The 21394-nt window shown below is 53.7% G+C and overlaps 1 protein-coding gene across 2 annotated transcripts; it reads left to right on the top strand.

Moving 5' to 3' along the window:
* The first annotated feature begins 540 nt into the window (after positions 1–540).
* UFD1 (ubiquitin recognition factor in ER associated degradation 1) lies at positions 541–20143 on the top strand. Of its 2 annotated transcripts, XM_082667259.1 has the most exons (12): positions 541–655; positions 3177–3309; positions 3676–3708; positions 6354–6475; positions 8835–8965; positions 10937–11009; positions 14232–14300; positions 15033–15098; positions 15375–15422; positions 16032–16120; positions 16843–16924; positions 19207–20143. In XM_082667259.1, the coding sequence occupies exons 1-12, from the start codon at positions 653–655 to the stop codon at positions 19279–19281; spliced, it is 924 nt and encodes a 307-aa protein (XP_082523385.1). In that variant the 5' UTR covers positions 541–652; the 3' UTR covers positions 19282–20143. The 2 variants fall into 2 exon arrangements, with proteins under 2 accessions (XP_082523385.1, XP_082523386.1); XM_082667260.1 differs by lacking the exon at positions 541–655 and having other exon boundaries at positions 3177–3283.
* The last annotated feature ends 1251 nt before the right edge of the window (positions 20144–21394 follow it).

Here is a 21394-nt window from a genome sequence, read left to right as displayed (position 1 = left end):
CAAAGAAGCGTCATCCACGGGCCGGACGCACTCGCGGTTGCGCAATTCAACTCTGACTCCGTTTACTCAGACAACCTACGCTCGGCGGACATCTTTACTTTGGGAAGAGAAGAATACTCCCCCCAACTGGGACCTGTAGGGAAAAGAAACCTTCTCGCCACAAATTAAATTCATGTATACGTCAGACAAGGGCGTCAGTTTAGGATTTCAATGGGCTCTCGACCTAGTTCGAGAGAGGAAGTGTGCCTTACTTCCGCCCGAGTCCTCGATGGCCGCAGCAGAGGCCGGAAGGTCTGCGTGCCTTCTGGGTAGTGTAGGCAGTAAGGGGAGTGGGCCGCACCAAATTCGTCAGGAGGGGGACACTATCAAACTGTAATGTAAAGTAATCACGTAAGGTGCTCTAGAGTGCACACGTTAGGAAGGGGTATCTGAGCGCTTACTCTCCGGGAATTTTGGACCCTCGCGCTTTTGCCTGGCTTGCTTTCGCAGCGGCCTGCGCTCGCGCTCCCCCCGGAAGTGCAGGACCGGACTTCCGGTGGGCTCCGGGCGTCCGCGCGAGGCGGCGGCGGCGGCGGCTGCTGTGAGGAGGCGGTGGCGGCTCCCACCGTAACGTTCCCTGACGAAGCGCATCTGCGAGGCGGAGGCGTCCACCATGGTGAGCGGCCGGGCGGGCAGGGCGGGCAGGGCGGGCCGGGGCCGGGGTCGGGGCCGGGCGGACGGACGTGGCGGCCGCGGAGGTGCCGAGTCACCGGCCTGAGCCCGCCGCCGCTCGGGACTGAACGCAGTCTTGCTTGTGTAGACCCTAGATGGCTTCCCGCGAACAAGCCCCGGATCGGCTGGGGGGTTGTAGCGGGAAGGGGAGAGCTCATGGGCCAGTCCCGCGAGCTCGGTCCTGCCGGCCTGCGGCCCCGCCCCGCCGCCCTGGGCACCGCGGCCCCGAGACCCCTCATCCTTTGGGCCCCGGCGGCGCCCCCGGAGGGAGGGCGGTGGCCGCCGCGTCGGCGCGAGAACCACGAGGTTTAGGGAGGCGCGTAGTGTAGGCCACGAACGCGGGCAGTGGGGACTTGAAGCCGGGTATGCCTGCAGAGCTGTGTCAGCACCGCGCCGGGCGCTGCCGGTGTCACGGGTTTATCTCATGCGAGTTTATCCTTAGTGTGTCGGTGTCGGGTCCCCTCTCTCTCCTCAGGGTTAGCCACCTAACAGCTGAACACCAGCCGTGCGCCGGGCAGTGTGCTGGCGCCGGGGCTGTAGAGGGAAGTGGGACCGGGGCGGGAGGTTAGGTCCGTGGGTGGATGCGGGGCAGGTTGGCACCCGGTGTTCAGTACTTTATGTCCATTTCCCTCTTTCGTGTTGCAAAGAGAAGACAGGGCTTAGATGGGGGGGGGGGTGTAGTGAGGAGGCCCCCACTCCTCTCCCTTCTTTTCGTCCAGAACGATGCTTCTGGCCAAGATTTTGTCGAACAGAATTCTGGTTAAAAGGAGAGGCACGGGTGTGAAAACTACTTTGCTGGCGCTCCAGGGAGTGGAGAACCATTGGAGAGTTTAAGCAGGAGCTGCATCTGCATCTGTGGAAGACAGCTGGCTCAGCTTGCTGATTTTGGAATTGCTAGTAAACTGTCTCATCAGTACCTGATTTTTCCTCTACTTAGTGTACAGTTAGAATCAAGTCAGGAAATACTCGTCTGTTTAAAAGTTTTTTAGCTTGTAAAAAAACATGTACCATAAATTTACCATTTATAAGTGTACAGTTTAGTGGTGTTAAGTATATTCACGTTGTTGTGTAATGGATGTCCAGAACTTTTTGGTCTTGAAAAACTGAAACTCTCTTCCCATTAAACAATTCCCCCTCCCCCTAGCCCCTGGCAACCACCATACTTTTTGTCTCTGAACTTGACTAGTTACTCTAAGTACCTCATATAAGTGGAATCCTACAGTGTTTGTTCTTCTGTGTCTGTCTTATTTCACTGAGCATTATGTCCTGAGTTATTATTCCACTGAGTTCATCACCGTTGTAGCATGTGTTGGAATTTCCTTCCTTTTTAGGGCTGAACAATATTTCATTGTATGGATGGACATTTTCTTTATTCACTCATTTGGTGATGGGCATTTGGGTAGTTTCCAACTCTTGACTATTGTGAAGAGCGCTGCTGTGAACCTGGGTGTACAAATATACCTTCAAGACCCTACTTCCAATTCTTTTGGGTATATATTCTATTGTGCAATTTTATATCCTTTCTTTTTGACACATCACAGTAGTTGCAGTGCTTTGGGAAGACCCTAGATTGTTGGCAGCATGTGTTCTGAGCCTCATCATAACCTATAACGTAAGAGCTGGGATCTTACTTTTGTGATAGCACCATGTCTAGGCTTTACTTATGAAAGGCATGGAGGGAGTGCTGTGGTGTGGCGCCACGTGAGAGCACTTTGGAGGGGTGCTAGCCCTGGCCCTGGGCAGAGCAGGGAAGGTTCCCAGAGCAAGGAAAGGGTGGTCCTGGAAGCCAGGGGGAGGGGGAGGGGTGCAGACCTGTGCACCTGCTCTTATCACTGTTCCCTGTTTTCTGCCTGCTCCCTCTCCTGGCTTCAGGTCTCTGCAGAGAAGTGCTTCCTGACCACCCACTTAAAACAGCGTTCCCAGGAGCTCTCTTGTGCTCAGAATACTGACACACAGATGGTTTTCTGTTCTTGTTTCCCTTGTCTTGAATGTCAGCTCTGCTGGGGGGCAGAGGTTGTAGCTCTTTTGTTGGTGATGTTTACTTGGTGCTTGGAGACCAGAACCTGGCAGATAGTGGCACTCCTAAACGGGGTGAGGAGAGGAAAAGTGGTCCAGGCCAAGGGAGCAGCCCGGCAGGGTCGTGGCCGTCATAGGAGACCTGGGGGACGGGAGACCTGGGGGATGGGGGGCGGGGGGTGAAAGAGGTGAAGGACAGGCTTGCTGGGGGCAGTTTTATACTTTAGTAAGATGCACTGTCTGAATATGGTGGGGAAGAGGTTGCCGGGACAGACTGGACGCACCAGCTGGCAGAAGCCGCTGTGAGGTGCGTCCTGCTCCCAGGAGGTGCTCACTGGGTGCAGGTTTGTCTTGCTCTTGAGCGTTGACACCCTGACCCACTCTAGCTGTTGACAGAAGAAACGTGCCTTCGTTCTGTGTTAACTGCAGCATCTCTTCCCTCCTTTCAGTTCTCCTTCAACATGTTTGACCACCCGATTCCCCGGGTCTTCCAGAACCGCTTCTCCACGCAGTACCGCTGCTTCTCCGTGTCCATGCTCGCGGGGCCTAATGACAGGTCAGATGTGGAGAAAGGAGGGAAGAGTATGTGCTGTTTTTATTTTGAATCGTAACCTTTCCTGCCCTAGGCCTGCAGTGCTCATAGTCCTTGGCAGCTCTCATTTTGCATGTGTGACGGAGGCTAGTTACCGTCAAGATGTCGTCAAGGTGTCCTGGCTAAGGGGTGTGGGGAGGGGTCCTAATTATGATTAGATTTATGGCTGATAGCCATTTGGTTTCACCAAATAAATTATAGCTAGTAAAACTTGTTGTGAACAATCATGAAATTCCAGCTGCCTCACAGGTATTGTTTAATACTTTCATTAAGCTATGACAGGAAGTGCACTTTGACTTTTGTTCTATTGTTTTAATTTTTCATTTCTTAATATCTCCTAAATGTTCTTTCCACAGTAATTATGCCACCCTCAGCCCTCGACCAACTCAGTAAGTACTTTCTACCTGACTTGAGAACAGAGGTGATGTGAACGTGGGCGCTGGGACCAGGCACAGACCCCTCGCCGCCCAGGCAGAGGCATCTTTCGGCGAGGCTGGTTGGGAATTGTCCCTGGAGGGTGCTAGCTGGGCTGGGAGGCCGGGGCCAGTGGGCGCTCGGCTCTGGGTCCACTCCTCTGGCACCCCCACCCCACCCCGGGTCCTATTAGGACTAAAGGAAGGTGTGAGCACTGGTGCTCTTCACGCTGATGGGGCAGCCGATGTCCTTGGCTGCACGCACTAAATTTTCCCCTAAAGGATGGTGGCGGCCCCCAAGAGGACGCCGCGTGCAGGTCTTTCATCTCCCCAAGCCTCTTGCCTCAGCTACAGCCGCAGTTCTAACCCCTCTTCCCCAGGAGCTGCTCCCCTTGCCCCGTCCTGCCTCTTACCAGGAGCAAGAAAGGCCCAGGGTTGGGAGATTGGCCATGTTTTTCCCCCTTTCCCCAACTCCCCACTCCCATGGGAGCAGCTCGGAGACCTCACACCCCTGGCCCCACTCCACCCGGACTAGGATGCCCCAACCATGGGCACAGTCATTGCCTTTTGAGACTTGGGGGTCTTTTTGGTGTGGGTTCTGAGGCAGGAGATGTGGTGGCTTCTGGGCCGGGAGGGTCCACGCTCTGTGTCGGGTGCACATTGGGCAGCTCGGTAAGGGCCAGGTGCCAGCTCTGGTGTGGCTCCAGCTTGGGCTCTGCACCTTGCCCAGCCTGACTCCAGGCTAGTGACTGGGCCTTTCTGGACCTTGGTGTCCTCACCTTTAAATGGGGGCATGACACCATCTGTGGGGACTGCTCTGCGGCAGGAGTGCCTCTTGGATGGTACCTGTGGTGTGTGTGTAAACAGCCAGGGCCCTGTGGCACCAGGCAGGGGCAGGAGGTGGCCCTTAGCCAGCAGGGCCTAACTGACGGCAGCAGTGGCTGCACCCGCAGAGGGAGGCCTTTAGCTCTGCCAGAGGGTGGGTAGAGCGGGGGGCACAGCCCTCAGGCAGGCCCCTGTCGTCTCCTCTGTCGTCCCAGAGTGGGGAGCAGGGCCCTGAGAGTCTGCCTTATGTGTGGAGCTGACCCAGGACTAAGACCAGGTGTGTTGGCATGTGGGTATGAGAGGAGACTGGGGGATTGGGACAGTGGGGCTTAGTTCAGTGCCGTGCAGACCTCGTAAGTCATGGAAGGAGCTGTCCAGATGAGATCTCACGGGGAGTCCTGGTTTGTAAAAAGGGTCGCTGCTCAGGGCGGAGGAGGTGAGGGTGTGTGGAAGACTCGGACTCCCCAAGGCACTTCTCTAAATCAAAAAAATGCAGTTTGAAAACTACTGGACTGAGGAACATGGGGGTCTCTTCCAATGGCAAGAATCTCGGACCCTTGGTTGGAGCCTGATCAATCCATTCACCCTGACCCACCTCAGTCCACTCCACGGCTGCACAGCCGGGAGGTGCCCTGGTGACGGAGGGCCTGGCTTCCAGGCCCTTGGCCACCACTGCCAGTATTCCAGTCGCCCTTGGTGATGGGGGGACAGCCTCCCACCCAGACTCATTATCCAATTTGCTTCTCCAAATTTTTCGGGAGATCCCAAATGGAGTCTACCATACCTCCTGCCACTAAGTCAACTTTTGTTGCCACGTTTGCCTAAATCTACAGGCTAAAGTTGGTCTCAGTGGTCAAGCCCCAGACCTGGGCCAGCGGCCTAGGTTGACCCCCAGCATGGCCATTCCTGGGCTGTGTGACCCTGGAGCACGTTGCCAGACCTGTGTGCCTTAGTCCCCCATAGATAAAGGGGCGAGGACAGTACCCACCTCACTGTCCCGTGAAGGCTGAGCAAGGGCCTGGCACAAGGCAACACGGTCCTGTCGGTCTGTCCCGGACCGCTCCCCCAGGTTACTGACTCTCCTGGGTCCTCCTGCCTTGCAGCGCCAGCCCCTCCTTTCTGCGCCCCCTGCACTCCTGAGTCAGCAGGCCTCCAACCCCACACATGGCCCCCACCTCAGGACCCCTGGTGGGAGGGGACACACTGGGTCCCTGCTGCAAGCCCACACTGCTGACCGGTCCTGCCCTGCCTGCTCCCCTCAGCTGCTCACACACCCGGTCCCTGTGCCCAGTCTCGCCTGGTTGCCAGCAGTTCCTGAACCAGCCTGGCTCCCCTCCCTCTATGCCTTTGCTTGGGCTGCTTTCTCTGCCTGGACTTCCTCCCCTGGAGGACATCCTCCAGCATCTATCCTGGCTGCGCTGCCTCCGGCCCCACCCTTCCCCGGCACGAGCATTTGGGCATGCTCTGGTCTTCTAACTGGAAACCTCTGAAGGAGGGATTTTGCCCAGCACCTGGTTGGCACTTAAACTGTTCGTGAATAAACAAACACGTCACTTTTTAAAAGTGGGATTTCCGACATTCAAAAGTATAAGCTGGTGCTGCGTTCCTGACTCAGCGAACGTTCCTGAGGTCTGGCAGGAGTGCGGGGTCTGCTGGGTGGTTAGACACCCAGGGGCTCAGTACCACGTAGGTCCCAGTGCCTGCTTGGGGAGGGAGGCACTTCCCCGGGGAGGGTCTGGGGACAGGGTTTCTCTCCCTGGAAGAAGCCGAGCCTCATGCCTCGCTCTTCGTTTCAGGCCGACTTAACATCACCTACCCCATGCTGTTCAAACTGACCAACAAGAACTCGGACCGCATGACGCACTGTGGCGTGCTGGAGTTTGTGGCTGACGAGGGCATCTGCTACCTCCCGCACTGGGTGAGTGGCCCCTGGCTGCCACGTGGGGTGGCAGGGACACCCTCCGCCTGTGCACAGTCCTGCCCCCGCAGCAGAGGGACGTGCCTCACCGCAAACATCACATGCGGCTGTGGACACGGTGCGCCCGGAGCTGGGGATGGCTGCTCACCTAGTGGCCTGGAACCCACAGCCGTGCTGTTCTTAACTGCAATTTTCTGTGTCAGGCTTTTTTTAAAACAATGGAGCAGGAGTATTTTTCATGTGGTCTCGAGTACAGAGTTTTAGATTTTTATAAGTTTTCTCATCCCTTTAGTAGTTTGTCTGCCCAGTTCTGTCACTGTGTGTGTGTGTGTATGTGTGTGTGTGCGTGTGTGTGTGTAGACACTTGTCTGTACCTGAGTCTGTCTAAAGCACTTAGCCTCATTGCCATGGGAATGAAGGCTCTCTGCACTTAGGCTGGTCCGATGCCATCCATGTCCAGAGGCAGGCGCACCTGCACTGTAGGGTGGGGCCTGCAGCAGCCGGAAGTCTACGGGGGCGGGGCTGGGGGGGCCCGGGCCCCACCACCCCCAGTGTGAGGGCCCCACGGCTACCCTGCTCCATCCTGGGCCTGGGCGTGTCCCTTTGACCTTAAGCACTGTCTTCTGTGACAGCTGGCCACAGTCAGTGTTGTAGGTGCTTCGAAGGTGCCTGAGGGCCCTTGTCTTTATAAGGTCTTATGCGGAAACCCAGTGTTCTAGACCATGTAGGGAGGAGGGTCTCCAGGCAAAGGCTGGCTTGGCTCTTTCCTTCCCTCCCCCCTCAGCCCAGCCCCCACTCTCACAGCTCTGGCACGCTCAGCATTGGGAAACCCACAGAGGGAACTTTGTGTCCTTTTCTTCATACTCATTTATGTCGGGGTGCTCAGAGACCCCTCAGTCTGCGGGCGGAGTTGGGAACGCACCCCAAAGCCTCCCTGCCGCTAGGGAGATGCTCTGAAGAGCATCCCACCTCTCCTGCACAGCCAAGGGTCCCCGCCGCAGCAATGGCTAACCTTCTAAAGGAGTGGCCTTAACTCATATTTTGAGATTAAATATGAATAGAAGGTTGAAGGTTCCTCCTCTCCTGCAGTGGTGACCTTGCCCTTGCCCATTTCCCCTGGGCCATTGCCCCTCCTGAGCCTGGGTCCTTCCTGAGTGCTAAGCCCAGCTGGTGTCCTGTGCTGCTTCCTTGACCACAGGGGAACTCTTAGTCACTCCTCAAAGCCCAGACCCAACCCGGTTCCCTGCTCACGTGCCCGCACCTCGCGTCACAGGCACCAGGCCTTGTCCCACTATCTGTGGAGCGCCATGGGTGGCTGAAGTGTTGGTCAGTGTAAGCTTCCCCAGGCCCCTCTGTGGCCCGTCCTTAGTGAAAGAGAAGGGGGGACACTGTTCCTGTAAGGCTTTTCCTCCAACCTGCAGATTTGGAGTTTGGCTGGACCCGTGTCCAGGCTCTCAGACCACTTTGGGCCAGAAAGCTAATTGGATCCTTTTGCCTGGAAACATCCCATCCCCGGGGAAGCCTCTGTAGGTAGCATGGAGCTGCCTGCCATCCTCTTCCTGGGCTGGCCTTGCAGCTCTTGCCAGGAGCAGGTGGTGCCTGGGATTTCCCAGCTGCTGCTGCAGAGCCGGCTCGAGGGTCTCCTGACCCCAGTGAGTGTTTGAGCAGGTGCTTTCTTTCTGTCAGCTGAGTGGCAGGCTCCATCCCACCCAGAGCTCCAGGCAGCCCTGGTGGATGGGCAGAGAGCAGGCGCTGGTGGACAGACGAGGTCAGCTATGACCTAAAAGCTGTGGAACCTGGGTGGGTGCGTGGAGCTCCCCATGTGGCCCTTGCTAGCTGTGTACGTTTGAAGCTTTTTTTAAGAAGGTTTGAAATAAGAAAAGCAAAAAAACATTCCAGGATGCGCAGGGGTGCTCATTTCTCGGATCCCGAGCTTCAGGTCCTTGCTAGGTCCTGGCTCCCTGTGCCCCAGGACCTTGGGCCCATGTTTGTCTCTCTGTCTCATTTCTCATCTGACCTCTACCTGATAGGGTGGCTCCACAGATGCCCAAGGCCTAGGCTGGAGCAGACACCCAAGGCCTAGGCTGTGGGCTGTCCCTGGCAAGGCCAGCCTGCCTGGGACTGTCATCCTCCCGCCTCCAGTGTAGCCCAGCTGGCCCTGGGGCCTTGGGAGTCAGGTGAAGTTGCGGGAGTGGGGGTGGGGGGAGGTGTCCCTGTGGAAATGCTCCGGCCCTGGGAGGCCAAAAGCTGGCGGATGAGCTCGCACCTGGCACCCTTCCAGCGAGTGGTTTCTTCAGGCGTTCCCACTGTGGTGGCCCTGGCCGCACCCCTACTGCCTCCTGTCTTCTTCCCCTTCCAGATGATGCAGAACCTGCTGCTGGAGGAGGGGGGCCTGGTTCAGGTAGAGAGCGTCAACCTGCAGGTAGCCACGTACTCCAAGTTCCAGCCCCAGAGCCCCGACTTCCTGGACATCACCAACCCCAAGGCTGTGTATCCTTCTGAAGTGGAACGTGTTCCTCTGAGCTGGGGAGGGCTGTGCCAGCTGGTGGCGGGCGACAGTGAGCCCTTGGTTGGGTCTGTGCCTGCTTTGGGGACCACACACTTGTCGTGATTGACATTGTGACATGAGAACAATGGCGTGGGGCCAGCCCGTCTACATGGTTCAGGGGCCTCATGAGCATGCTGAGCGCTCTCTGGACGCTTCCCGGAGGGCAGGTGGAGCCCTTCCTCTGGGTGGCCGATGACGCTGGCAAAAAGCCCAGTGTGTTCTGGTCGGAGGGCAGCTCGTCTGCCTCTTAGCTCCCCTGTGCTCAGGTATGGGGAACCCTGTCTTAGTACGTTTTCTGTCTCTCAGCAGAGGAAAGCAAAGGCATCAGGTCTTAGTGATTTTTTGTGTGTTCTCTGAACGTAAGCCAGCCGTGTGTGTGGTCACTCCACCTATTTATTGTTAAAAAGGCATGCTTGTAAAAAACTCAGTTGAACAACACAGATTGTTTAAAAAAAAAAAAGCTACTTCCACCCTCCCCACCTGCACCCTGTCCCCAACCAGAGCCAGGAGCACGCTGCTGCTGCTGGCCATGTCCCAGATGCCACTTGGCTGTGTGGAGGCCTCCGCTGGCCGTGTCTGTGGACGGGCATGTCAAGCCCCCTGTGTTGGGCATACAGGGTACTGGGCGCTCTGCTCACAGCAGGTGTGGACAGTGCCCATGCCCGGGACTGGGGCCTGCCGGCCTCTGCACTGCAGCCCCTTGTATGTTCTCCGGTATGGAGTCCTTTTGCTTGTGCTGGAGCACACACTACCATGTTGCTTTCAGAGACAGTGTCTCTTGGCACAGTTACTCGTGACTGCAGAGAAAGGGTGCCCCTTCATGGGACGCGGTGTGCCAGGCTCTGCTCAAGGTCTGAGTCCAGGCAGTGCAGAGCTGGCTCCGCCCTCGGGCCCTGGGGGCCACGTCCAGCAGCTCAGCGTCACCAGGAGGAGTCGAGGGAAGGGCACCCCTGCAGCTGGCATTGCACACAGGGGGGCAAAGAGGGCGTGTACCCCAGACTCTTCATGAAGCTGCTAGCAACCAGGGAGGCCGTTTGACAAAGAGAAGTGAACGTAGACACGGGCTCCTCTGCCCTCAGCCTCTCACCCAGGTGTACTGCGTCTCAGTGGCACATCTGGAGCCATGTTTTGTGTTTGACCTTTGTATTTAAAACAATTCTGTAAATTGACGAGGATGACATGATTAAAATATTCCATTTGATTGGGCATTATTCCCTTGCCTGGGCATTTGGGTTACTCAATTTTTAAGAATTTATTATTATTTACTATTATAAAAAGGGCTTACAGGCTACTTTTTCTTTAAAATTTTTATTATTAAATATTTTTATTTGAAACATATCACTAAATATGGTTATCACCCAAAAGATAGAAACAACAAAAGTGTAAATGAAAACATCTTTGCTTTTGGGGGACTTTTGAGGGGACTTATCTGTTTTTCAATTTTTTTTTCCCCCTGTGCTCCCATAGGATTTTTAAAATCAACTTGTTGAGGTGTAATTTACATGCAGTAAAATGTACACTTGAGCGAGTTTGACAGATGCATCCCCTGTGTATTCAGAGCTTGGCTGTCCTCCCAGAAGGGCCTTTGTGCCCCTTTAGGCCCATCCTCAGCCAACCCTCAGCCCCAACAGCCTCGGCTGCCTCCCACCTCAGAAATCTGCCTTTCTCGGGGTTTGGCGGGGGTCTCACTGCTCTGTGGCTGGTTCTTCCCCAGAGTGAGGTTCACCCCATTACCGTGTGTTAGAGCTGCTTCCTTCTCGTTGCTGAGTAATGGCCACGTGTCTTTGAGCCCCAGCTGGGCACACGTCTGTCCGTTACACAGTGTGACCCAATCCTCTAAATGCCTTGTGGAAGCTTGTTTCAGATTTGAGGGCTCCATCTTGCTATGTTGCCTTGACAGTGTGTGTCTGCAGGTTAGAAAACGCATTGAGAAACTTTGCGTGTCTGACCACTGGGGATGTGATTGCCATCAACTACAATGAGAAGGTGAGTGTCTTAGCCTTTCAGATGCCGGGGCCCTCACAGCTGTGAACAGGAGACTATGCGCTCTCTCTCACACACAGGATCAGACGCCAGTTACTCCCCGGTGTCATGTAGGGATCCATCGTGTTCTCTGACAGTTTCCTTCTGTTTGAAGCAACCGATCCTAAGAATCCTACTGTTCAATTTTGTGGATTTTGAAACACACTTTTATATTTTTTTGTAAACTAATAATCTTGTTCCCTTTACCTTCGTGGGGACGTTTTAGGTATTGTCTAACTTAGCTGAATACGTTAAACTTTTCTTTTTTTTTTTTTTTTTTTTGGCTGCATTGGGTCTTCATTGCTGGGCGCAGGCTTTCTCTAGTTGCGGCGAGCAGGGGCTACTCTTTGTTGCGGTGTGCTTGCTGCTCATTGTGGTGGCTTCTCTTGTTGCAGAGCATGGGCTTAGTTGCTCCGCGGCATGTGGGATCTTCTTGGATCAGGGCTCAAACTCGTATCCCCTGCATTGACAGGCAGATTCTTAACCTCTGTGCCACAGGGAATCCCAAGCTTTCTTGATTAATTACAGGCAGCCTTAATGTCATTGTTTTTAAAATATTAAGGCAGTAAAAAATGCTGAAACAAAAATTGATGATGAAAGATATCGTTGACCTTTTTGCACTGAAAGGGAAGGTGAGTTACTCAGGTATACATAGTATTGAAATGCACGTCTGGGCTTCTGCTTTTGGAAGTACGGAAGACTAGACGCTCTGAAGGGCCCTTCTGAGAAGACTCAGCAGGTGTGTGCAGAGGGCAAATGACCACATCAGTGCATGGTGGAAGGTCTGGATCAAGGCATCCACATGAAACTGGGGCCCTTAAAGGGGCCAAAATAGATGCAGAGGTGGGTGCTGTCCTCATCCCAGGCTTTCTGAAAACAGCACCCCCAGTTTCGTTGAGCCCTCAGGGTTGCTATAGATTGAACCAGCAAACAGGAACTCCTTATAAGACCACCAGACACCCAAAGCAAAGACAGCAAAAGCAGATTTAGGCCTTTAAGAAATCACAATTGGGACCTTCAGGTGCAAAGATAAAATAACTATGTAAAAAATGTTCAAAAAAATTTTTTAATGGAATCATAAAATTTAGCAAGCAGCAAAAGTCTATCCAAAATATCCAGGATTATTTGAAAAGCAGTCAGAGGGTTAAACAACAGCCAACAAAGGATTAGCGAAGGGGAAGTTGAATCTGCAGGAGTGACTTAGGTGTCTGCACAGAGAAGCATGGCAGCAACGTGAGCAGCTGAGGTTTGGGAGATCCTGAGAAAACCAAACGTGCCCAGTGAAAACCCCAGTGGGAGAGAACGGAGGGCGGAACTACTGTGAAGAGATGAGTGGAATTGTTCCAGAATTGGCCTACAGCTCACGCTTACAGGGAGTTTAGTGTCCACCAGGCCGGGTAGTTACAGGTGCCGAGCACCAGACGTGGAGAGATGAGCAGAGGAGATCCAGCACTTAGAGAAGAACAGCACATGGCAGGCCTGTCAATAGCAAACGTTGCCTCCCCACGCGGCAGAGGAGCTCCAGAGGCTGCAAGAAAGTAACTGTCATCAAACCTTCTTTAAAGAATAGAGTAGGGCTTCCCTGGTGGCGCAGTGGTTGAGAGTCCGCCTGCCGATGCAGGGGACGCGGGTTCCTGCCCCGGTCCGGGGGGATCCCACATGCCGCGGAGCGGCTAGGCCCGTGAGCCATGGCCGCTGAGCCTGCGCGTCCGGGGCCTATGCTCCGCAACGGAAGAGGCCACAACAGTGAGAGGCCCGCGTACCGCCAAAAAAAAAAAAAAAAAAAAAAGAATAGGGTAAAATCAAAATGTATTCAGATAAAATCTGAGAGAATTTATTTACCAGTGAAACTTCACAAGCATGTGCTTTAGGAATAAGCATTAGCCTAGAAGGAAAGAGTAAGGTGTGGGAAGAACCAATAAACGAGCAAATGTGAGGTAAATTGTGGTAAACATTGCCATTTAAATCCATAACAGTGTTTAATAAATGCAGTTTAAAAGATGGCACCTGAAACACTGGAAAAGAATAAGTCTTGAGGGTTATTTAGAATTCAGGTGTTCTCTACACTTCAATAAAGGTAAATCAGTAAAAATACATGTTGAATGTGTAAAAGTTTAAGATTACTGTTTTACATACAGAATGACAACACCTAATATACCATAAATATCACAAAAGTCCTTAGCCTTAACTACGTGCAACATAGCCTAGTATTTCTACTGTACTGTGTTGCAGTATTTTTCTTTACTAGTTCTGGTTGCAGCGTAGTTGGTTTTATGACTCACTAGTTAGCTGCGACCTGCAGTTTGAAAACACGCTGACTGGTAAAGGTGACCACATGCCCAGGAGCCACAGACACAGATGTTCATGCCGCCTTGTCCGTGGCAGCAGAACCACTGGAGGCAGCCTGTGTTGTGTGGAGAGGTGGTGGGGCATCCACACAGCGACAAACATTCATTTCTATTAGTCACTAGTGAGTAAACGTAAAGCCAGACGGGGGACATCAAGCCTTCTCACTGTATTTGGGGGACCATCTCCCTCATATTCAGTTTTTTCAATTGTGGGACTGTCCTGACCATTCATTATAAAAGCAAGACATACTCTAGGTAGAGAGAAAGAACCTAAAACAATGCAGGAAAAAGTCCATTCTGCCACCTTTAGTTCCTATCCTTTTAACTTTGTGTGTGTTTTACATGCATGAGATCATCCTCGACACACAGCAGCATAACTGGTTTTCAGCATCTTTTCCTGAATGCTGGCTGCCTGGGATCCCACGTGAATACACCCCACTCATGTAGCCATTCTAGTGATGGGCGTCTTCGGCCTATGCTGCCATGAGCAGTGCTGGAGCAGGCGTTCTTAGAGCACTTTCTCTTTCAGTATTTAGCTAGTTATTTACTTAGGGTTAATTCTTAGAAGTGAACTTTCCTGGAGTAAACACTGAATCTTTTGCAATTTGCTGCATAACTGCCTTGTCTGATTTGAGTCGCTTATGAGAGGTGGTCAGCTAAGTGACAGGCATCAAGGCAGCCACCCACAGCGGCTTTTCCACAGCAAGAGGTGTGGCTGGGGAGGGTGTCGTGGAGGTGAATGACGTGTGTGTGCAGGAGCTGGGTAGGGGGCTGCAGCGACACATGTGATGGATGGGCCCAGTGCTGCCACAAAACTGACTGATTTCTCTCTCCCCAGATCTATGAGCTGCGGGTGATGGAGACTAAGCCTGACAGGGCTGTGTCCATCATCGAGTGTGACATGAACGTGAGTGGCCGCGGGAGGAAGGGCGGCTGGGGGCCCTGGGCAGGTGTCATGCAACCCCTGGGATTCTTTGGGGGAACGGGGAGGAAGATGGTGCCGGAACATTGTGAGGAGGCCGCTGACCTTGTGATTGGTGGCAGGGTTGCTGCTGGTTCTGAGATGGCTAGATCCATCAGCATCTCAGCCCTGCGAGGGGCTGAGTCTTCTTGGAGGCTGAGGAAGGTTGCTCAGCTCCGAGTAGTGGGCACAACAGCCCAGCGTGCTGGGTCTTCAGGGAAGGATGCCCAGCAGAAGGGTTCCGTTCTGTCTGGGTCTGTTCAGAGGAGTGGTTGCCGGGGTCCAGGGCAGTGAGGTTGCCTGGAGGGAGAGGGTGTGGTTATGAAAGGGCAGCAGGAGGGGTCCCTGTGGTAATTGAAACTGCTCAGGATCTTGACCCGGGGGTTGGGGGGAGGGGGTGCACTGACCTGCAGTGATGACAAATTGTGAGAACAAAACACAAACCCGCGTGTGCGTGTAAACTGGGGACGTCTGGACGAGGGCTGGGTTGTCTTTGCCGATGTTCTGCTGTGATTTTGTAAAACGTGACCATTGGGGAAATGGGCATACTGTACAAGGCCCCTTCTGTATCGGCTCCAACAACTGCACATGGACCCACAGTTGTCCCAACTTAGAACAGAAAAGCCACGGAGGCTGCGTGTGGCCTTGTCTCATCGTGCTTTCTTCTTGGGGACACAGGTGGACTTCGATGCTCCACTGGGCTACAAGGAGCCGGAGAGACAAGCCCAGCATGAGGAGGCAGCCGTAAGTCGCTCCTCCGCGTCCCTCCCGAGCTCTGCATAGCTCCCCACCGCCGGTATTGGTCTTTGGAGCGCATCCCAGTGTCTTGGCCTCCTGGCGGTGTTTGGCCTCCACTGGTACCGAGGCAGCCACGTTCTGCTTCCCTCCCAGCCCTGCTCCCGGGGCCCAGTGTGTACCAGCTGTGTTGGGGTGCGGGCACAGCAGGAGCAGTGAGGGAGCCCAAGGGAAGAGCTGGGGGCCCCACTGAGAAGCTCATCCCCATTTTTCTGTCCCTTCCAGGAAGGTGAAGCTGACCACAGCAGCTATGCTGGGGAGCTGGGCTTCCGCGTGAGTGCCGCCATGCAACTGTCTGTTCTCCTGCCATGTCTGTGACACCCTGGGAACCTCAGCTGGGAGCAGGCCTGGGGGACCCCGCACACGTGTACCCGGCGTCTTCTCAGTTTCCAAACCCTTTTCCATCCACTTTCTTCTGGATCCTCCCAACAACTGCCAGGCAGCCCCAACTTCTTTTAAAAATTTATAGCCTACCGGAGAGCTGAACCAGTACAACAGACACGTATACTCTTCACGTAGATTCACCAGATGTGATCACTCTTGCTTTCTCTCTAAGCCGTGTCCTGCACTGTTGGAAAGTCAGTTGCATGTTGACGCTCCGGCACTGCTGTCCTCCCTGGAAACGGAGAGGGGCCGGTGGGCATGGCTCAACCTACTGCCGGGAGGCAGGTCTGCAGAGCTGAGCCGTGGGCCCAGCTGGACCTGTCACCCCTCCGTGGCAGCTGGGGTCCGGGGGTTGAGGCAGGTGGAGGCACCGTCCTTGGGCCAGGAAGCTCCCCTCAGCTCCCAGCAGCCCCCAGAGGGCATGGGTGCTGCAGTCCCGAGGTGGTTCTCTCCTACCCTTGGGGCTTAGCTCATGGCCCCCCCTGCCTGCTTGTCTAGGCCTTCTCCGGCTCCGGGAATAGACTGGATGGGAAGAAGAAGGGTGTAGAGCCCAGCCCCTCCCCAATCAAGCCCGGAGACATCAAGAGGTGGGTCTGCCCTGGCTCTGCTCCACCCGACCCAGGCCCCACAGTGGGGCAGCCTCACTCAGCTCTGTGGGGGTGTGGGTGCCCCGCCGCCCTCCTCGGTGGGCTGGAACACAGCGTGGCAGAAGTGCATCGGTGCCCCCCCATCATCGCCAGGCTTCTCCCCAAGACCCCCGCAGTCCAGCCCCACCGGCCCCTGATTGGATCTCTCTCCTACTTCTGACCTTTCTGGTTCCGACTTAGTAATATGCCCATTTTCCTCCTTTGTGACTTCAAATAACTGATCCACTTCCCTCAGAAGGCAGGAGCTGCCTCACTTAGTTGTATTTCTATTGTTTGGTCCAGGGACTCTCAGCAGAGTCCCTCCTCTGGTGGCCTGCATGGTTGTGGCAGGGATGAGATCTGTCCCCTGTTGACCATATGAGAGCACACGGAGAATGCCAGAAATGGGTTTGCACGCAGCATCTTAGGGAGTGAAGTGAGTTCAGTGCATGTGTAGCCCTTGCAGGGGGGCATGTGAGGCTGGAGGACACAGATGGTAGACCCTGAGCCTGCAGACCCTGCCCCAGCTGCCTTCTGTTCCCTCCTGGGGGGGTGCTAGGGGGCACCCGTGGGCTGGCCTGAGGCTGGGGGGTGGTGGGTACAGCCACGGACCAGATGGTCACAAATGGATTTTAGTCCCTTCTCCTGACACTAACATTTCTTCTGCTCTGTCTTCTTTATAGAGGAATTCCCAACTATGAATTTAAACTTGGTAAGATCACGTTCATCAGAAATTCACGTCCACTGGTCAAAAAGGTTGAAGAGGTGAGTATGTTTCATGGGTCATGACAAGTTTCATTGGCTACTGGTGACTGAGGAGAGTCTTTCCATTCTGAATGAGGGTGTTTCTGTCATATTTTTCTCTGTTCTGGGGCCCCTCCTCTCCCCAGTGGTCCAACTGTCGAGACTGTGAGGGCTCTGGTGTCCCCTTGCGGCAGTGACCAGCAAGGTTTCAGCTCCCTGAGCCCTTGCCGGGTGTCAGGCCCCAGGCCACGTGCTCTATACTGAAATATTTAATCCCCAGGACAGTTTCCTGGGACAGCTGCTGTGATTGTTGCATTTCCCAGGAGTGAGCCTGAGAGTGCATGAAGGTCAGGGGCAGAGCTCCTGACCACTGCACGGCCATCTCAGTGCCTCCGCACTCCAGAAACGGCCTCCTGCGGCCCGGGGGGCAGGGAGGGGAGCTTCCGTCTTGTGGGCACTTCTCCCAGGTGCTGGAAACTTGCTCGAAAGACCCGGCACAGCCTGCCATTAGACCGCCCAGTCATGGGAGATCAGAGACACCAGAGGGGCAGAAACCACCAGGGAAATAATTGCTCCAAATGGAGGGGCCCACGCCCCGTTGGCAGGTCAGAAGGGGCCACTGAGCATCCAGCGCAGTGGATGGAAACGAACTCCAAATTGGGGCAAAGGAAAGACGCTAAAGTCTCCAGGAGGTGGAGATTCTACCACGGGTCACGAATGGCACCATCTTAGCCAGACACAAGCCAGGACATAGTGGAGCAGGGTCCTCAGAATTCTTTGCCCAATTATATGAGCTGAATTGTGTCCCCCAAATTCCTGTGTTGAAGCCCTAACCCCAGCACCTCAAAATGTGATTGTATTTGGAGATAAGGCCTTTACAGAAGTGTGTTAAAAGGAGGGCACTAAGATGGGCCACGTTCCCCTCTGCGGAGACGTGGACACAGAGGAAAGGCCTGAGGACACAGCGAGAAGGCAGCCCCTGCAGGCCCCGGAGAGGGGCCTCAGGAGAGACCACACTGCCGGCACCTGGATCTCTGGCTCCGAGCCTCCAGGCTGTGAGGAGGTGAATGTCTCCCCAGGCCCCCAGCTTGTGATTTGTTCTGGTGGTCCCAGCAATCTAACACCAACCACCCTGTCAGTGAGCCGTATTAGAGGAGAGGTAGGTATTCTCAGTCCCTGAAGATCTCTTCATGCACCCTTTCTCAGGAAGCTACTGAAGACATACCCACTGAATTGAAGGAATAAGAAGTAAGAAAATCCAAAAAAAAAAAAAAAAAGTCAGAAAGCCTTAGACCCAGGAAGCAGGGCATCCCCACAGCAATGTGCAGCCCTGGGGCAGCAGCCCATCCAGGTGGGACAGACCGAAGTTCCCAGAAGACGCACCTTCCTCAAGTGGGTGAAGTGTTCACAAGAGAAAAAGCAGGCTCCGGTGTTGACAGCAGGACAGACGGAGGGCCCTGAAGGAAGGGAAGGCTGCCTGGCTCAGCCACAAGTCACCTTTGCGTGGTCGCCACCATGTGAACCTTGTATGGGCCCCACTGCAAACACCAGCTGCATTAGGCGGTGGGCCGGGTGTTGGGGGAGGGTGTGCTGGGGAGCTCAGGATCCTCTTCCACAGACAACGCTTCCCCTGACTAGCAGCAAAGCTCGTGGAAAGATGCCTGGTGTTTTCGAGGGTTCAGAAAAAAGAAGCCGTCTTTCTGCTGGTGGGAGGATAGTTTGGTAGAGTGAGAGCTGCTAAGTCACCATTTTAAAAAGCCTCAAAAATAAGAGCAGCCTTCTAACGAGGAGTTCAACCTCTAGGGAAAATCAAAGTTGTGTGTAGAGACATTCAGCTGCCTGCCAGGGCAGCTTGAATACTGCAGACTTGGAAGTAACAGCTGATGGCAGAACTGCCTGTCCACGGAATGGAATTAGAGGGAACGAGAGCAGCGCACTGCCTTGAGATTGGGGAATTAAGTAGGAAAATAGTTTATGTAAGCATATACAGAACAGTGACTGGAAATGTTCTTTGGCGTGGTTTTTCTTTTAGGGGGTGTATTTTTTACATTGAAAATGTAATACCTTTGCAAAAGGATATATACTCAACCTGAGAAAAAAGGCTATGGTAGACAGAGTTGTGATTCCATGGTTTTGTTTTCAATTCAGTAGATTATAACTTGCATTTCTATTTCAAAGACATTTCTTATTATGAATGTGAGAGTAAGGAAAATGGGCAGATGGTACATGAGTCAACAGAATAAAGCATTTCTTATTAAACTTCCAAGGAGTTTCTGAAAATGGTATTTTCTCTTCACACTCAGGATGACGCTGGAGGCAGATTCGTCGCTTTCTCTGGAGAAGGACAGTCTCTGCGTAAAAAGGGAAGAAAGCCATAGGTTGCGACCATTGGCTTATTGGAAAATAAAATAATTGCAACATGCTGGCTTTTAGTTACTGGCTCTGACAGGGACACTCTGTCACTTTAGGTCTGTTTAGAGTTACCTAAGAATTACCAGGTTTCACCTGCAAGTGGACAGCAGGACAGCAGTTTGTGTGCGTGATTTGGGGAAAGAGGAGGCCGTCTCTGAGATCCCTTACTCACGCTCCTTGCTTTCAGCCCTCGGGGCATGCCCACAGCCTCAGCTGGAGCAGAGTTCCTTGATTCCTGCTAAAAACCAGTGAAGGGATTGAATTGCTCTAAGTTGTGGTGGTCTTTCTCTTTTTTTCATTTATCTTTTCTTTCTCCAGGTCATAGCTTAGCTGTTGCCTTTGACCTGGAAAAAAGTGGTTTAAACAGATAAGTGCTCTATAAATAGTGGTCATCCCATTACTCTGGCTGCAATTTAAGTATTTGAGGAAGGGTGTTTCCATTTTTATTTTACATATTGATTTTTTCCCCCCAAGAAACCATTCCTCAGAAGGAAAACTCGACCTGAAAGCATTTCTAACTTTGATTTCATTTGGAAATAACTGGCTCCTTAATGAATCTGTTCTACTGTAAAACAACTTTGTGGTGAAGCACAAATGTGATTTTTAGAATAAATGAAAGCTAAAGATACGTTCTTTCTCCTTTCCTACCCCCCACTCCCAGTTTTAATGTATTAAATTTTCCAAAGTTCTGCTGGCCTGTCTTTATTTTTTTACTAGTATTAATTTAGTTTCAGGTCTTCAATTTCTATAATATGAGCTCTTTCGACATGTTAATTCAATTATTTTCCTCTCTTTGAAAACAATTCTAAATCAAGAATTTCAAATAAAAACAGGCAGTGACTAAAACCTGAATTGCCTCTAAGTGTTTGATTAGGTTCCAACATGGATTGACAGTTGGGCAGGAGGAAGGCCTGCTGGCGGGGGCCCCTCGTTCCACCCTGCCCTTAGGAAAGCACTCCTCTGGGGGCTTCTGGGGAGCGTAGGGAGAAACGAGGCTCTCTGACCCCTGGGGTGGGGGTGGTCGGGCCCAGCAGGGGCTCCCCTTGTTCCTGTTGTAGGCCAAGGGGTCCATCTCTGGACAGGGCTCCCCTCAACACTCAGGAGATGATCCCCTGCAAGACGCCAGCCCAGGGTTCACCCACATGTCCTCAGAGAATGAGCATCAAAGGTCATCATGATGACCAAGGCTGGGCCCTGTGGCCCAAACCCACACCCATGGCAATGGAAGTGGTTCTGGAAGGCATGGGCACTCTGTAACCTACCTGGCCCTCCACTTCAGGAGTCTTGGTTGCTGACAGAAGTAGAGTAGACACCCTCCTTGGTGGGTGGGCAGCCTTGTTTGCGGATCACATTGGCTACCACATCATTCAATTACATGATGAATGTTATGTAGTGTGCTGGCCCTTGGTTTCTATCTTCCCTGAGCCACACCCACAGTGTATACAAGGAAAGCACTCCCTGCTTGGGCCAGGGGTGGACCCTGTTGGTGGGTCTTCTGGTGACACGGTAGGGTGCCACTTGTAGGCCTGTACCCTGGCCTGCATCCTTCCTCTCAGGCAGCATTTTCTCCAAGCTTGGTCTGTGACCCAGCGTGGCAGGACTCCTAGTGAAACTGCAGCTGTCTGGCTTGACCCGGACTCACTCCTAGGGGGCCCAGCACCCGCCTTGCAGGGGCCCCAGGGCCAGTGGCTAGGCTGGCGGCAGTTGGAGAACCACTGCAGGGGTGTCGTAGGGCGGTCCTGCGGGCCCACCAGCCTCCTCCCCTTCGCTGTCATTGCCTCGTGCGCATTGCCCCATGGAGAAACGATGTCTCCCTGCCTTAGTACAGCCTCGACCCTAACGCGACCTCCGGACGCCCACCCTTAGGTCCTGCTGTCCCCCGGGCCATACAGCCTCCGCGCCTCTGGCCAGCCTGCGCTGTGCCCGCGCCCGTGGGCCCCCGCTTCCTACCTGGGAGTCACCCCGCCCTCGAGGGGACACAGGCGGGACAAATGCAGCCGTAGGACTGGAGTGGCGACACTGATTCCGGTGCGTGCTGACGAAATGAACCGATCTTTGAGATTATGAAAATAAAGCTGC

Source organism: Grampus griseus, assembly GCF_964374135.1.
Source record: "Grampus griseus genome assembly, chromosome: 12".
Taxonomy (NCBI): domain Eukaryota; kingdom Metazoa; phylum Chordata; class Mammalia; order Artiodactyla; family Delphinidae; genus Grampus; species Grampus griseus.
This window is presented reverse-complemented; position numbering and strand designations above follow the sequence as displayed.

What these genes read in the sequence shown, in the direction of transcription:
- UFD1 (XM_082667259.1), top strand. An exon ending in CCCAGCATGAGGAGGCAGCC is followed by an intron (nt 15,099 to 15,374) that starts GTAAGTCGCTCC and finishes TGTCCCTTCCAG; the next exon opens with GAAGGTGAAGCTGACCACAG. An exon ending in AAGCCCGGAGACATCAAGAG is followed by an intron (nt 16,121 to 16,842) that starts GTGGGTCTGCCC and finishes TCTTCTTTATAG; the next exon opens with AGGAATTCCCAACTATGAAT.